This window comes from Gallus gallus, chromosome 15 (genome assembly GCF_016699485.2).
Source record: "Gallus gallus isolate bGalGal1 chromosome 15, bGalGal1.mat.broiler.GRCg7b, whole genome shotgun sequence".
Taxonomy (NCBI): Eukaryota; Metazoa; Chordata; class Aves; order Galliformes; family Phasianidae; genus Gallus; species Gallus gallus.
Genome location: NC_052546.1, coordinates 3,214,067 through 3,231,460, shown reverse-complemented (window position 1 = coordinate 3,231,460; position 17,394 = coordinate 3,214,067). Strand labels below are relative to the sequence as shown.

Genomic DNA, 17,394 nt, shown 5'->3' with positions numbered 1-17,394 from the left:
TTGTTTGACATGTGTGTTGGTGTGCAAAAACACACCAGCCTTATTCAAACACTTACTAGAAATATTCACAAAGGTCACAATAACATCATGAATACAAAAATAGCCACAAGATACTTGCTTAGATAAATTTATTCGTGCATAGGTTAGAGATGTTCTCCACAATATTAACAGAATGAAGAGGTTTATGTGAAAAACAACTTTTGTTTTAAAACAAAGGCAGCTATATAACAAAAGAAAATAAAACGGCATGGAGTGGCACATTCTAATTTCTGTTCTTAGTGGGCAAAGTACTGCATTATCAATTAAAAAAAAAAAAGAATCAATATGACTGCATTTGGGGCACTATTTTAGATAATCAGTTGTTGAACGGAACTGATCCCCCTCCCCAATGTACTCTGTATAAATAATTAATATTTTTTAAAAAAAATCTAGAAAACCAAAGAATAGAAAATATATTACCTAGAATGATTACACATACAACCAATCTTACTTTGCATGTAAACTTCCCCACAACCATTGGTGAGTGTTCTGGATGTCAAAGTAAAAAAAAAAATTGCTCATTAATGAAGTCAATTTCTTCAAGCAACTTCTTCATGGCTGGCTTGCAAAAGAGAATTTTAAGAATTTTTAATGTTTTGACATCTGAATAGTTCCAGCATATTCACAGTATAACTGGACAAAGCAGGAATATTCATACATACATTATATATTGTAAACTTGGTTGAATTTTACGAAGTAAAAAAAGACTGAATTACAATTTTAGTGAATAACTGATCTCAGACACTTCCCATAAAACATAAGTTTAAGGATTCTAATCTGAGTTATTGCAAATAATGTTACAGTTTAATATTTGGAAACATTGACAAGCACTGTTTTAGATCGTGTTTAAAAAGTCACACATTATGATTTCCTCTATTTCTCTTACAGTGTAAATATATCTACATATCTACATGGATATCCTAAACAATGAGAAATCAAAAATTCAAGTTACAAATATTTTACACACAAAATACAAAAATAACCTTTAACATTAAATGCAGTTATTTGGTTACAGTTGAAGTCTTTCAAGCTTTCAGGTCTTGCAAGCTAGTATTACAACGCAGATGCATATATACTAAAACACTTCATATGTGTTATATAGTACATTTTGTAACAAATCAGTGTCTTAGTTTATATTACATTTTTAAGTTTTCTGAGTGTTTATTCTTCCCGTGTGCTCTATTCACACAACATCAGCAAGCTTCTGAAAATCAAACCTTGACTTGGCTTTATTGAAGCAAGTATGATTTCTATCATTCCTGCGAGCAATAAGGCTAAACTGACCCATGGGTTATTTTGTACAAAGATATTTGTAAAATTACCTGCTGAAGTTCAAATTGTGTGCTTTATTTCTGTATCACTTCTACCAGAAATCATTTTCTAATATAAAGGAAATATTTAAAGCATTTAGCTATAGTCATATAAAAAAAAATGCTAGGTTTTTAAAAAAAATCTTTGCTTTTCAAAGTGTAATGTAGTAGGCAGACCAGTAAATATCTAAGTGGTCTTTCCAGGATAAAGTATTTTCTCACTTGCTGGAAATAACTTTTAAGTATCAAGCTTAGGCAGGTTAAGGTGAATAAATATATTTAAAGGCATAGCTACATTTAAAAAAATGTTCACAGGAGTACTAACTTAGAAGCAGCACTGGCAAGGTTATAAAATTGTGATTAGAATTATAGTAGCAATAGGAATAAAAAAATCCAAACAGTCAAAACTCAAGTATCTTAACTCCCTATTTAAATGTTTTTAACACTGAAAAATGAAAGCATCCAAGTTGCATTAGTTCAAAACAATTAAAAGCAAGTTTCAGTCTTACTGTAAATGTAGTTTATGATGAAAAAATATACATAACCTGGTACATTCCAATCTTCATTTGTAAGTAAACATTAAGAGTGACTTTGTTTTCATTTTAGCCGTTAATGATAGGTCATCATCACGCATCTGTGTAAGGCATCTTCTATCAGAAAAAGGTTTGGTTTTACTGAAGATATCTTTTGGATCTTCTGAAAGTTTGTAGCTTTTAGAATACGCTTGCTATGATAGTGTTGTTGCTAGGATAATTCCAAGTATCAGAAGTAGTACAGTTACACATATAATTATGAATATCAATTTCTGGAAAAAGAAAAGAAAAGTTTAGATTGAAGTATCCAGTCAGATACAGAACTACTTAAATACCTGCATACCCACAGCAAATTAATAACGCTGGTATCTATTTTAAGTGCTTGGATTTTCTTTTTGAATAAAACTTATTGCCATGATTTCCTGTAGTTAGTCATTCTTTTCTAACACAATAATCACAATTAGTAGCTAAGGTGTGTAACAATTCTGGTTTTTTTTTTTTTTTTTTGAGAATTATTACCCATATGCAACTTCTGTAAATACCGTTACACATAAAAACATCCACAACAACAAACATCTACTTATCGAAGTCAAATACACTAACACTGCCTAGAGCTGCCCTCCTGGGATAAATATTGATAGCCTGCTCAAACCGTTGCAATTGCACTCGGGGGAATTGAACAAAACATCACTAAGAATAGTGTATAGTTCACAGCTCAGAAGAGCTGCACAAAAATTAAGAGGTTCTATGAATATGCACAGAGGTGTGACGTTAGGTCACATAGTTCTATCAGGAACAATACAGTAAAGCCTGTTATCTGCACATAAATCAAAAGGTGAGAAGAAACTCCAAATCTAGTGTCAAAACTAAAAAAAAACTTGAATACCAAAATAGTGTTAGTACAGACAGTGGAATTCCTGATTAGCTGTCTGAAATGGCACACTCCCTCATGGTACTTCATAAATATTTTGAAGACCCCAGAAATATAAAGTTGAGTTCCTACTGGACTCCTCTGAGTTAATTACTATTATCTCCTTAGCCTGGCTAGATGTTATTATGCCAAGAAGTAGATTAGTATAGCAAAAGTATGAAGATTGAAAGAATTCTCTTATTTACATCCTCAAATTTGGTTTGAATCTTTGCAGACTTTCTCTTACAAATGCACTGTCATCCAGTTTCATTTGGTCTACTATTAATACAAGAGCTTCATTTTAGGATGTCCTGCAACATAAAATAGCCAGCTTTATGGCTGCAGACACCTACTTCAATGCAAGCTCTGTTTAAAACCAGAGAAAATTGCATCTGACAAAGTTCCAAGTGTAACTAGTAATCTGTATCTTAACATAGGCTGTTTGTTGATGTGAACTTGAAATATATTAGAAATTCAAAGGACTGACACAATAAGTTATGGGTTTTTTTTCCCCTCCACATTTCATTTTGTGTTTACAGATCTCCAGGAGTATGACTGTGATCTGTAAATTCAGCAATTCACCACTAGATGTCAGTTTTCAACATCTACATGCATGGAACTTTTATAGCATGCAGAGTGAGAAGGAGACACCAATTAATCTCAAGTTTGCCCCCCTCACCAGCAGAAACTGAAAACATATTAAGAGTTAGTACACCAAAGAAGTTACCAGAGAAAAACAAGAGCAAAATTAGTTGATTAGTTACTTACTGCCAGACTGGCAGGAAGTCATGCATGCTGAATTTATCCAAGGATCACCGAATACCAACAGACAAACCAATAATTATACCAATTACGGCAATCAACACCAGTGACACAATGATAATAATCCACATTTTCTGTCAAAAACAAGGTATTATTTTAATATCAAGCACATTAAAACTTGTATTTATTTTCAATTTTTAAAAGTCTGTTCTCAGATCCCCATTCGTTTTTAAAGCCTGCAACATTCTCGAATTGGATAAGTTTTTCTCTAAACTTCTGTCTATAAGAACAAACATTTTTAAACAGTGTTTACAGGTAAGTTACTGTGATTAATACTGATGTAGTGATCAAAAAGGAAAAAAAAACAGCTCACAAGTATGTAAGCGGGTTCTCCTGGCATTTAACTATATTTAATATAACAGGCATAAGAATAAAAGAAAGTTCCTTTCTCTGCTAGTTATACCAAGTTTTAGTATTAAAGATATCATACAAATTCAACACACTGTTTTTGTTTTGGTTCGTGAAATCCTTTGGTAAATCTTCTCTACCATATACAGATTTATAACAAAACCCCTATAACCTGATGTTTTCTACCTAATTTTAAATACCAAATCTTCAAAAAGATGTAAAGTACATCTATTAATTCTACCTGAATAAGACAAAAAAGTTCAACTAAAATTGAAGTCTGCTTAACAGTGCGCACAGTTAACTTGCTGACTAGGGCAATTACAAGATGACCACATACCCTTCGTGCTTTACTTTGATATTTAACCGCCTTCTTTGTCTCTTCTTTAGCATGTTCCACATAATCTGTTGCATTCATCACGTTCTTTTCTATGTTGTTGATCATTTCACCCTTAAAATTAAACGTTGAGCAAAAAAGTTTATTATTGGAATCCAGGGATCTCTGTCCCACGAATTTGAGAAAAAAGGCTATAGGATAACATTATTTTAATCAAAATATTATACATTAGTGGCAGACATTTTTTGTGCTTTGATATGCAATGACAAAAAGGGAGTGAGAAGCAAGGGCTCAAAGACCTAACCAAAGAAGTGACATTCATGGGCAAGGGAGGCGTATTTCTGTTTTGACGGAACAGACCATTGACTGGTAAAACATACCTCACATTCAAAGGTATGTTTTCAGATGTTCAGTCTAAAACTGACATACTGAAAGGTCACACATCCCTGATGAACTTTGAAGCGGAGAGCGATATTGACTATTTCGATACAAAGTCTAATGGTTATTAAAAAAAAAGCAACTCCACACATACAGTAGTAACTTCAGGAAGTAAAATACAAAGTTGAGTGTTTATAATGTCAATACATAAATTCAAATTAATTATGATGAATGAAATTTCGAAATGAAATGGAGGATTGGTGAAAAGTAACAGTAAATCTATTACCTGCATTTCTGTCCATCAGAAGAAAAAATCAGCAGCAGTAAACAGCAAAGCATTAAAGAATGATGCACAAGTAATTTTTTTTTGTTTAGTTCTAGTTCATTAGGGAACTACTACCAGTTTTCCCTGCCTATATATTTAATATTAAAGCAACATAGGACTTTAAAACAAAACTCAATTTAGAAAAAGATCCTTTTCAGTAAAGTTTCTCTCCTGAACATTATTCCTCTCACTTTGCAGCAGAAATAAAAAAACCTCTAAGAATGGAAGTTCAAAATATTTTAGTTAGCTAATATGTATACAAAGACTGCAAATATAACAAGTTCACACACACCTCAAGTTAAAGATCATGAATGAGAGACAAACTGAATGACTTGTAAAGGGATCAGCTGACATTTGTGCTTGTGTGCCTCTGTATTATACACAAGTTGCAAAAATCCTTGCTACAGTTAATTCTAACACTTCCATGACAATAGGCAGTATTTCAGGACAGAGTTGTTCTCAAACGCACATTAAAGGTTCCAGCATATGTTGAAATACAAGTATGTAGAAGAAGAAAGTATACTTAAAAGACTAACTGCAAAGAAAGTCTATGCTTAGTTATCCAAAGCACATACTATCAGTACATCTCAACTGTACATTTGTTTAAAACAAAACATAAATTTTAGCGATTAACTTTTATATATTCTAACTGAGGTTCAAAAACACTAGGAAACAGATCTGTATTACTTCCACATATTTCTAAAGACAAAGACAAAAAAATCCAACTCACTTCAGTAAATGTATTTTAGTTGGTTCATTTACCTGAGTCTCAACAAACATAGCCATGTCCATAAACATTTCATGTAGTTCCCGTATACTGGACTCCAGTTTCATAATATCCTTGTGCCGTGACTCAATTTCATTCAGAGCTTGCCTAGTTATTTGGGAGTCTGATATAATCTTTGGTAGAACAAAAGATGCAGACATAAGTACTTAAGCATTGACACACACTTCTAGATGGTAGAACAAACAGACAGATAACAGACGTGACTGGACCAGAAATACATACGTCAGAAGTGAAAATTGAAGGATTACCACTCTCTAACATTTCTTCCAGTTCCTCATCAGTAGTGGTCTTTCCAGCTAGAATAAACATAACAGTACTTCATATAACATCGCATATTTATGAATAAAACTTTGCAGAAGGATAACAATTAAGAGAATTCTTGCATTGCAATTTTTCAAGATAAAAAAAGCAATACTTAGCCATTACTGGGTACGAGGGCTGATGCAATAGTAATGCTTCCTGTTTATTATACTGGCCCATGATGTCAGAGGCAGATGTTGGTGGGATGGCAGGAGAGGCTGAACCTTTCTGCCAGTATTCCTTTATGCCTTGCTGCCATGTGGCAAATGGCAGAGGGACAGCCTGACAAAAAGGCATCTGACAGGGAAGTGCATATGAAGCAAAGGTGTGTCACTGAATTCATCCATGCAGAAAGGTGCAGAAAGAACTGCACACACTGACATTCATGGATGCTTACTGAACAGAAAGGCAGTGGATGGTGAGTTTCAGCAGTGGCAACAGTGGGTTACCTCCACTAGAGCAGATATTTACAAGAGCTACATTCAGGCTCCTGTACGGTGCTGGCAAAAAAAGCACAGGTAATAGTGGTAACTGCTGAAAAATAGTGCTTTGTAGCTGAGAATTTGCTCTATCAAATAGCACTGTTGCACTCATGGTATCTGTTGTAGTTTCCATGAAAATAAATGAGAGGCATTACTTTATGTAGTGACCTACCCACTACCTTGCATTTAAAAAACAGAAAATATCAAGAAGTACCCAGATAAATATGCTAGATTCAAAACTAGGGTGAAGAATTCCTGATGATTTTTTTGGTCAAATTGAAGAATTTGATTGGAAACATTTACAACACACATTTGAATCCAGCTGGGTGTTCTGCAGGAGGAAGAACTCAAAGAGTATTTACATAACATTCAGTATTTACCTAAGCAATCAAGTTGCACTGACACCTGATTCGCTCCCTCTCTCCCACCAGCCACTGTGGCAAGGGATAGAGTCTTTACATATAGTAGACTCTAACAGCTAAGGATTTGTATTAGTTCTTATAACTCTGTCTTACCAGATGAAAATTACAGTTTTAATGTTAATTACATTAATACCCAAGAATGCTGCAAATCCTCCCTTAAAATTTTTAGGGCTGAGGAAAAGCTAAAGGAACAGATTAGTTCATAATGACATTAATGTAAAAGAACCACATACTGAGATATTAGGGTCCCTTCCCTCAGAAGCATGAGCAAAGAATTTAACTTGCCAAATAAATTACACTGAAATACTGAATTAAATCATACTCAGTATGCAAGTCTAATGAAAAAGAAAGGAGAAGCATATGATAATTAAAGTCTTACAATTTGCTAACTTTTCTGTTTGCATTTTTCATTAAAATATATTTGCCTTTACAGGAAATATTCACAAGTCTAACTTTGTCTACAAGGTGTTATGGGTGTTTTGGATATATTCTGAAATAGATGCTGAAGGTCAAAGTTAGGCGCCTTTAGGAATCAACAATTATCAGTAATGAAATAACATGGTGAATCATTCAACAAATGATTACAGTATGTCTCATAGTACTGATTCTACTGTGTCTGAATTGTCAAAAAAAACCCAAAACAGATTCCTCTGGGCACAAAGAGCACAACATGAAAACGGATGACCTCCTGATTATCATGTTTTTAAATGGCTTTCCATAACAGTCACTATAGAATACATTCATTATCTTCAAAACACAGCTTTTGCATGCAATCTAAATGTTTCCTTCACAAGACTGAAAATTTAAGAAATAAAGGATTTTTATTTAATATTCTGTAATAGAAATGTTTCTTTTCCTCTCCCTTTCACATGCTTCAAGAAGCCAAGGTGCATGGTGTTTAGTACCACCTTTAAGTAGTAAGAAAAAAGGGAGGTATAACAATACAGTATTTATTTTTTATTTTATGTTACAAAAAGCATATTGAGGTCACTTACTTATCTCTAATTGCCTCTGTATCCGACCTTTGCTGCGTTCTCGAAAAAGAGTTTGGGTCTCGTTGTATTCCGTCATGACCTCCACAAACTTGTGAGCTAATACAGAGTGCTGTTTTTTTAGGATTTAAAAATGTGCAAAAAGGTTTATTTTTTTCTTAATAGAGCAAATATGACTGTACAACAATCAAAAGTGGTATTGAAATTTCAGTAAAACAGAAGTAAAACTTCTAAAACAGGAAAGTGAAACTCATTCTCTGATTAAGTAACATCCTTTCATTTTCTTTAAATTTGTTAGGTTAGCATACCTGAGTTTTCCTTATTCTGACATTCACTGATGTTCGATTTGCATTTTCACTCTGATCAACGCTTTGTTCAATAGCTAAGAGCAAATACAAGAATACTGTGAATCAACGGAGTAACTACAGGATATTAGATAGTGTAAATTCAATAGTGCAGCTCAAAGTTGTTTCCGAAAACACTACACATTTTTACTTTTCACATATATAGGCACCCATGAACATGCTTAACCTTTCTTGCACGTACACTGTCTGTACGTGCGTGGTGGCGTGTGTGGTGAGGAGGGGGAAGAGGAGTGAAATTCATATCTATTTTAAATAACGTTTTTTTTTGAACAGTAACTACTTCAATACCTTTTGTAGAGTCACACTAATATCTACTTACTCTGGGGACAGCTCAAAAAAATCTAACAGAATAGGTTGCTTTTACAATTTAAGTGATAAACAGCATATCCAACAGTTCAGAGAACAAAAGTATACAGTAATTGCAATCTAGTAATATTCAAAGAATCAATATACTTTAAAACTTATGTTGAAGCAGTAAAGGAACACCTATGGGGAAAATCACAGTAAAATTACTTTGCCTAAAGAAATTTAAAATACAACAGCTGCTATAGAACAGTTCCTTATGTGGACATTTGTCACACAGACTGCCTTTTTGTGGCTGATCTTCTTCCAAAACAACATTTCAGTCACAAAATTAATTTCTCTGTGTAGAAATTTCTTTGCACTTTCAAGGTTATTTCTGCAAACATGCTCTTTGCCCTGAGCAGGCAGGCTGTGCTGAGACCTAGTATTTATCAACTATTTATCAGCTATGAAGTGTGTTAAGGAAGGATGAAGTAGAGAGTAATGTAAGTGACATAAGCTGCACATCAGTTGGCAAGAATGGGGAAGTTTTTTTTTTTTTATATATTTTCAGAAGATTAAATTAAATAATAGGAGAAGACAGGTATTGCAAAAACACACTATCAGCATTCCAGTATAATACTGACATCATGGAGCAAGACCTTAAGCAATGAGGAGGAAGCATGACAAGAATGGGAGACACAGAGTAAGGTCGTGATGGTATGTATTTAAAAAAAAAAAGCACATGAAATGTATGGAGACAGAAGCCCTTATCACTGTTCATTGCAATTCTCTCCTCCAATACCAACAGTAATTATGTTGAGTTATGGAACTCAAAACCATGTAAGACCCAAATCTGTATCAACACTCATGCGAAAAGTTGAAATGTTATATTCAGGGCTCAATGACTAAAACAGTTAATTATTCTCTGAACTTTTTCTTAAAATTTGGGGACTGGCTGGCAAGAGTTGGACAATATATTGTACACATACATAACAGAATTAAAGGTTATAAATTCAGCTGCAAGGCATTAAGTCTGTAACACTGCTACTGCTAGCATCCTGAATATGTTACAAGTGATGATAATTTTACTTCTCCCCACAACTTACCTTTTAACCTAGCTCGGATTTTATTAGCAGTCTTCTTTATTTCCTCATTTAATTCTTCAAGTTCCTCTTTCGTTCCTTAAAAAAAAAAAAGTCCAGAACTATTGACGATTGATAACATATCAGAAAGTTTCCTTCTCAAAAGACATTCAAGTAATCTTTAGGCACTGCCTATGACTAGCAGTGTCATTATAAGCAATGTCATGTTCCTACAAAGCACAGATGCATTATTGCATTTGTGCTTAAAATTGTGCTATATCAGATGAGTTAGCAAAGACCATGGATTTTAAGCATTCAGATGAACACTTTGTTAACCAGAGGATCATTGATTCTATGACTTAAAGCAAAAAAAGCCATCAGCAAAAATCACTCGGAAGAATACGCACATGTCCATCCACAAATAAGAAAGATGTGGGGAAAAGGAATTAAAAACGGAAGTTCAGTTTCCAAGAACAACATAAGAATCAGGTCCACAAAAAACTACTCCACAAAAATACCTCTGCATCTTTTCTTCCCAGTTCACTAAAACCTGCCTAAAGCATAGGCCTACCTTGGACTAGGACGTCTTGAGAACAACCACTGAGTTCTACTCCGACAGATAGTTTGAAATCAAATTTGTTTATTTCAGCTATCTAGTCACACATCCTTGAAATCTAAAACAAGTGATACTCACTCCCTTCAGGATTTGGGGCTGACAAGATAATGCTGTGCTGTTTTTTCACTTCTTCCACATTTTGTGCTATTTTTGTTATGTTATTTCTAATTTCCTCAACCTAGAAGAAGAGAAATATGTCAATGAAAGCCTTAAAATAATCACACATCAAGTTGTTGGGTCTTTGTAATACATCTTCGGTACTAAAAATCTCGAAGTATTCAATCGCAACAGTAGTAAATATCTGACAAATTTCAGACTGCAATCATTCCCTGTGGACATTTAAACAGCTTTGCATTCAAACCAATAAAATCCACATTCATACTTTTATGTGCCATAGAAAAGAATCCAGGAAAACACTGAGGAGGGGCTGCGTGGCACACAGGAAATCACGGTCTAGAGCTTGCACAATTCATTAACACAGAACCTTATAGAAATAACAGAAATTAAGAAACAAAGAAAATTTTAAGTTGTGTAGCAAAAAGTATGTAAAACTTTACCTGTTGGAAAAAGTCATCCATAAAATGGTCTTTTTCAACAATAACAGTCTCTCCATCTTCATTTCCTTTACACTGTAAAAGGTAACAAAAACCTATGAAAACTCAGGATACTATTTGGACACCACTAAGGTTTCTTCCCTATTGCTTCTGCATATACATTTTTGTCAGCAGCCTGATAAGTTAGGAGCTGTTTCTCTTCTGAGGACTGCAATCTAAAAACAAATAAGCAGAGGTCAAAGAAAGCCACCTGACTACTATAAAACTGGGAAGCTAAAGCACGTCCTCCTCCGTAAACAGCTCTAAGACAGAACCTGTCTACAAGCCCTTACAGGTTTCATTCCCTGTCATAAGTAGTATTAAAATACAATTTTGCAAATAAATATATAAATTCTCTCAGTGGGTAAAGATATTCCCACAGCGAATCCTACATGAACCAACAAATCACATCCAGTTTCACCAGTATGGAGACAGTAAATGAAATCCTCACACATAACCGCTAAGAGGGGTGTTGATGACCTTCTGACATGTGATGTAACGATCCAAACACTGAAAGCTATAACAAAGAGCTATCAACAACTATTTACTAGTTTCACCCTTGGGTGCTTTCAAAGCTGCCATTCTACACCAATTTAGAGATAATTATGTTACACTAAACACGTCTGCATTACATAATGGATAAACCCTTATAAAAGGAGCCAGCCAAGCAGCAGCTCCCAGCAAAGGCTCTCACAGATTTCCAGAGCACTCAGCCCAGTGCATTCCCTGAGTGGCACTTCCCTAAACCATGAGTCAGCTCAGCACAACAAGTGGTTCCTGATATAAATAGATTCAAATTTGGTCAAGGGAAGAGAGCCATGCATGACAGAAGTAAGGAGTTCCAGCTTCATGTTCTCTAGTTCCCTCTGTAGAGCATAGACTGCATGAGCTGCACTGAGTCCAAATTAGAACAAGATTACCATATTGTACCACAAACAAAGGATCATCACCTTACAAAAACTAATTACAAGATAGGTAATATTAAAGGATTTTCACATTCAACTGATGTCAAAACATGATTACCTAATTAAGTTACATTCAATGATGGTCTAAGCATAAAATCTACCAGGGATACTCCAAATCTTCAAGTAACCTTTCCATTTACACTTTGTCAAGGAGTCCATTAAGTTGTATAATAATATTTTTGTCAGAAATGATCTGTTTTTCATGATCATAGGAGCCACAGTGTCCCAACTGAAATAAAAGACTTGAGACGTTGCTGCCCTCCTGGACCACTCTCAGTTCACCCAATGTCACGTCCACAGCCATTTCTGGTAGTTACTCCTGTGGAGATGATCCTTATGGCAATGTTAAAGAATCCATCCTTAGGGACTGTAACAAATTAACAGCCTTGCTTAATGAAATGTGATAATCTATGCCCAAAAGAGGTCACTTAACTTTTACTCATATCAAAGACTGTAATGCTGAAAAGCCACCAGGCATAAGGCAACGAGCTACATTTTAAAAGATGTCTGCTTTCATCATCTATGTAAAGAACACCTTCTGTATACATTTACTGGGTAAAAAATGTTTCCTAATATTTGTAAGGACATTGTTTAGATAATGAAATGAAAATAATGAAAATAGTATCAGCTAAGAGATTAAATGTTTAGTGTTTTAATAACCAAAGAAAAAGCTAACACCTGAGCCAATCTTAGCCAAAATATATCATCTTTCTCCTAAGTCCTATCTGTACAAGTGTAGCTGCAACAAAGCCGAGCTGTACCATCAGGCAGCCTGCAGCCTGCCCCATATGTACTTCACCTTCACGTTTGGTTGCAGTGACATGAATGACAGATAAATTGCTTCTACAATTTGTTGAAAGATTTATGTACTGTCTACTTTGAACATCAGCACTTGAAAGACACCTGATGACTTACAAAAAGAACTGATACAAAAAGCCTCATGTTAATGCCAACAGCAAGCTAATGGTCTGTTTGCAGCTCCGACCTTGACACTGAGAATCTGGGCCATACACCTGTAACATTCAGACTTACAACTTGCAGACTTATCAAGTATCTTCAAAGGTGGGGTTAAATGACAGAATCCAGACACTTGGGCAATATCATTTCTCTCAGCTCCCAGCTGAGATGGGATGCTTTATTCAACTTCTGACACTTTGCATGCCTTCCATAATGGTAGAAATAAGGCTAGCACGAGAACCCTTACCAAATTAATTACTGAATTTTGAAATAGAATAATTTTTGGTTTAAAAATGATTTTTACTTGCCCCTGAATTCAATTCAAAGTTATTCTCAGTCCAGATCATGAGCTGTCTTCCTGTGTCAGGCTACAAAGAGAACTGACCATCACCACCCCAATGAGTCAGAGCCAACCTGCTGACAGACTGGAGCAGCATGCTGCAGTGAGAGCAGCTCGTGAAGCACAGCACCACCACACCCCATCCTACCCCCACTCTGAGAACGCAGCAGGTGCCTAGCTGCTGTCCATGCACAACTTACAACATCTTTAAAAACTGCACAGAGAACTTAAAGTTATTTGGGATAGAAAAAACACATTTGAAGGACTGCAAATACCATATTCACAGCTGTCCCACATTATTCAAAGAACTAAATGGCGTATAAGGAAGCAGTGTTCAGGACACTGTAAAGCTTTATGGTTGCCTGTCCCAAGTAACTCATTACCTTTGTTACACAAGTAACCTTTAACTCGTAAAATATACTACTAAATGCATTTTTATGCACTCTAGAATCACTTGGTTTATCCAGTCTGGAGAAAACGGAGACTCCGAGTTGACCTCCTTGCTCCCTATAACTTACTGAGGAGGGGAAGCAGAGGTGGTGCTGGGCTCTTTTCTCATGGAGCCGATGTCAGGACACACAGGAACAGCACAGAGCTGCACCCAGGAGGTTTGGTCAGACACTAGGAAAAGTTATTCACCGTGATGGTGGTTAGAGACTAGAACAGACAACCTGGCATGGTGGTTGGCACCCCATGTCTGTCAGTTTTCAGGTGATGTTTGGATAATGCCCTTAATGCTTTAACTTTTGGTAAAAACTGAAGTGGTCAGGAAGTTGGACTTGTTCTCTGTAGGTCCCACTTTAAAGTTGAAGTCCTCTGAGTCTCCTTAAATACTTATTAGAGAATTTCATACACCAGAGGTATTGCTCCAGGTGTCATTGAATCTATAGGCACCAGGCTTTCCCCTCACCTGCAACGGTTTACTCAAACCACACAAGTGTTTCAAGAGATTCTTTCCGTGCATTAAGATTGCTCCTTTTCTGACAGCCCAGGAGATGTACCAGGCAGCTGGCAGGTCCAGCACCACACTAAGGTTCCCATCTTCTAAAGAAGGCAAGATTTTCTCCAGTTGGGAAGAGGATGCAGTATGACCTGAAGGCTATGTAACCGCATGCCTGTAACAGTTTCTTTCTCCAGCAAGAATTTTAACACTGTTTAAGTACCAAATACAGTGTATTAAAAAGAATATCAAAAAGCTACAATGTTATATCTTAATAACCCACAAGCACAGACAAGTAGCATTCTTCACTCTTCATAAAGAGGGCTCAAGGAAGACATTACTACTTCCAGTAACATGCAAGCTCTGGTTTCTATTTCTTCTAAAAGAAATACCACACTTAACCAAAAAGGGAGAGTATATGCAATATACACTGGTGTTCACCATTTCTATTTATTCTCAGATTAGGGAAAAAAAAAAAAAGTGAAAAACCATGCAGGAAAACTTTCATTTAAAGCAGGCCACATCTTGTCGATGAGAGGCATCACTGCACCTCCCTCCAACTACCCCATTTTCTTTCTCAGAACACCGTTTCCAGGACACAAATAAGGGGAAGGAAGGGAACAGATAAACACGCCAAGCTTCCATTTTGTAAACACGGGCAAAATAAAACCGGCGGAGAGCTGAACTGACGCACTGCTCGCTACACGCCTCCAAAGCGCACCGCGGGCACCCGCAGCTCCGTCCCGCACAGCAGTCCCACCCGCACCGCAGGGCAGGCAAAAGGCGCCTGGCACGGCCGGAGCCCCGCAGCCCGAGTTCCCGCCCCGGGGACGCGCCTGTGGCGCTGCCTCGGCGGCCCGGGCCGCGCGCCCCTCCCCGACCGTTACACCCTGCGGCCATAGCGGCCCCCGCTGCCCTCACCTCTGCCAGGTCAGCCAGCCGGTCCTTCATCCCCACAGCGCCTCAGCTCCTCGCCGAGTGCCGCTCCCGCGGGTCCGCTCTCCCTTCGTAGCCCGCCCGCAGCAGCCTCCGTAGCCGCCACCGCCCCGCTCAGGCCGGGCCCAAGCGCTCGGGCCCCGCCCTCCTTCCGCGGTGCGAGGGGCAGCGGCCGCGACCCCTCCCCACACGACGTCACGACGAACCGGAGCCTACGGTGCAGCGCGCACGCGCGCCCCGGGGTGACGCTACGCGGCCACGCGCATGCGGCCTCGCGCCCCCGGCGGCGTCCGCTGCACCGGGAAGCCCGCCTTGGCTCTGCTGACGACACGACGGGCGATGCTGGGCGGGAAGGGATCTGCGGCTGCGCGAGCGGAGGAGGCGGGGTTGTGCCGTGAGGAGAATGGGCGGGAAAGCGTACATACGCGTGCAGGGGCGCGCGCGGCTGTACGGTACCGCAGTGACCTGCAAGGCAGTTCCGGTCTCGAGGCAGCAGTGCTGCCCGATACATCCGTTCAAGAAACCGTGACTGTCGCGAGGGAGAGAGTTGTAAAACGTTGTCATATCGTTGAATTTAATGTCGTGTTTCTCTGGTGTGTGATGTGGATGGGCTTCTCAAAATCACGGTTAGTCCCAGAAGCGCACAGACCGCCCCTCCCTCGGCTGCTGCTCACCCATTTCTGAGCGACCCATGTCTGACTGGAAGTGCGAAGCGCACCCTCCTGCAGCAGGAGATGGGTCATCCGCTCTTTGTAACTCTCCAGCTACAAAGCCTTGAGAAGCATTGCCTTTCAGTGATAGGATCCCCGGAGCAGTGCCTGTGGTCTCACAGGAAGGCAGCTCTGGGATCTTGCCAAAGCCCGGGCGGGTGCAGCAGCAGGTATGTCTGACAGGCCGGAGAGGTCCTGTGGAGCAGCTCATGGGTGTCTGATGGGAAAACCTCCAGCAGTGCTGTGGTTTTGCCCGTGGGTGTGAGCTGCCACGTAAACCGTCAGATCGCAGACTCACCTGGAAGTGTCAGCACCTCCTTCTGTTTAAATAGACTTTAGGTTACAAGATCAGCAACTGCAGTTTCTAAAGACCTTATCTGGGATACTGAGCAGCACTAGTAATAATTTTCATATATTTAAAGAATTTTATTCTAGTGTTAGACTGGGAATTTAAACTTCATGAATTAGCATTATGAGCTAGTTCCCTTCAAACCTTTCAGTGCAGTTTCTGGTGTTGCCTTGAATATCAGTGCAGACCTTGGCTCCTGTTGGAGCTCGTATTCCAGAGATGCTTCTACAATCACTGCTTGACCTGAGAGGTATGTCCACATGCTGTTATCTTTGTCACAGTTTACAAAATGATTTTGTTTCCTACTAATAGGGCAGTCATTAAGATAAGATACTGTTCAGCTCTATAACTGTGTATCTGTTGGTACCTTTTGTACCATTCCTCATGGGCACCTTCAGACCCTTACTGAAGGGCTGCCTTTTACCTTGCACACTTGTCTGCTTTGGTGAGATGCTGAGTTTGTTCATGGCTGACCCAAATCAAGATATAGGGAATATCATGTAGGAGTGTTTTAAAGGTAATTATCCTGCTGATTATCTAGTGATATCTGGTGGACGTTAATCTCTTATGTAGTGATCTAACACTGCCGATGAACACTTGGAAGCATTCTGTTGCCTTTTCTGAATGCAGCTATCTGCAGCAGGAGTTTTGTACATCCTCTGAACAGAACATTTACTTCTGCATGATGATCACACCTGGATCCCACACAGTAATTTATAAGAATCTGTAAATATTTGACGGGAGCTCAAAACTTATGGTAAGGGACTTTTAGCCACCGATTTTACTCATTTCAAGTTACACTATCAGTATTACCGCTTATGTTTGAGGAAAGAAAAGGCTGTTTACTAACACATCCGTAACTATTGAGAAGTTTGTGAAGTACACTGAGCATTCTACACATAAAGTTAGAGACCGATCCTTTTTTTTCCCCTGGAAGTGTTTATATTCTTAAAAACTGCCAACCTCCATTAAGGTGTCTTTGTGGGCTCCTATTTATAAATGTACACCTCTTTGTCAAGAAGAAGGGTGAAATGTATGGGCTACATATTCCAAAACATATTCTTCCTGGCACCTAGAGGTAATCAGCAAACGTGCTAAAGAACACCAACAAAACAAGCACCAAAATCCCAATGTGTCCAAAACAACAACAACAACAAACCCCAACAACAAAAGCAAGTCAAGCCAGTTCAGCAAGGCAGTGCTTTTTCCAACCAAGCAAATCTATGCAATGCTTGGATTGGTGTTACGCTACCGAATAAGCAAAGTGTGCAGCA

At 38.1% G+C, this 17,394-nt stretch overlaps 1 protein-coding gene across 3 annotated transcripts; it reads right to left on the bottom strand.

Annotated features, from left to right (window-relative positions):
* Positions 1–111: 111 nt before the first annotated feature.
* STX2 (syntaxin 2) lies at positions 112–15,216 on the bottom strand. Of its 3 annotated transcripts, none has more exons than NM_001389361.2 (11): positions 15,047–15,216; positions 10,888–10,959; positions 10,409–10,508; positions 9,739–9,813; positions 8,291–8,364; positions 7,986–8,094; positions 6,009–6,082; positions 5,762–5,899; positions 4,300–4,410; positions 3,561–3,688; positions 112–2,154 (listed from the first exon to the last, which is right to left on the bottom strand). In NM_001389361.2, exons 1-10 carry the CDS (start codon positions 15,074–15,076, stop codon positions 3,605–3,607), a joined length of 867 nt encoding a protein of 288 aa, NP_001376290.1. In that variant the 5' UTR covers positions 15,077–15,216; the 3' UTR covers positions 112–2,154; positions 3,561–3,604. The 3 variants fall into 3 exon arrangements, with proteins under 3 accessions (NP_001376290.1, XP_015130641.1, XP_015130643.1); XM_015275155.4 differs by having other exon boundaries at positions 3,640–3,688; positions 15,047–15,203; XM_015275157.4 differs by lacking the exon at positions 3,561–3,688 and having other exon boundaries at positions 15,047–15,203.
* Between the last annotated feature and the right edge of the window lie 2,178 nt (positions 15,217–17,394).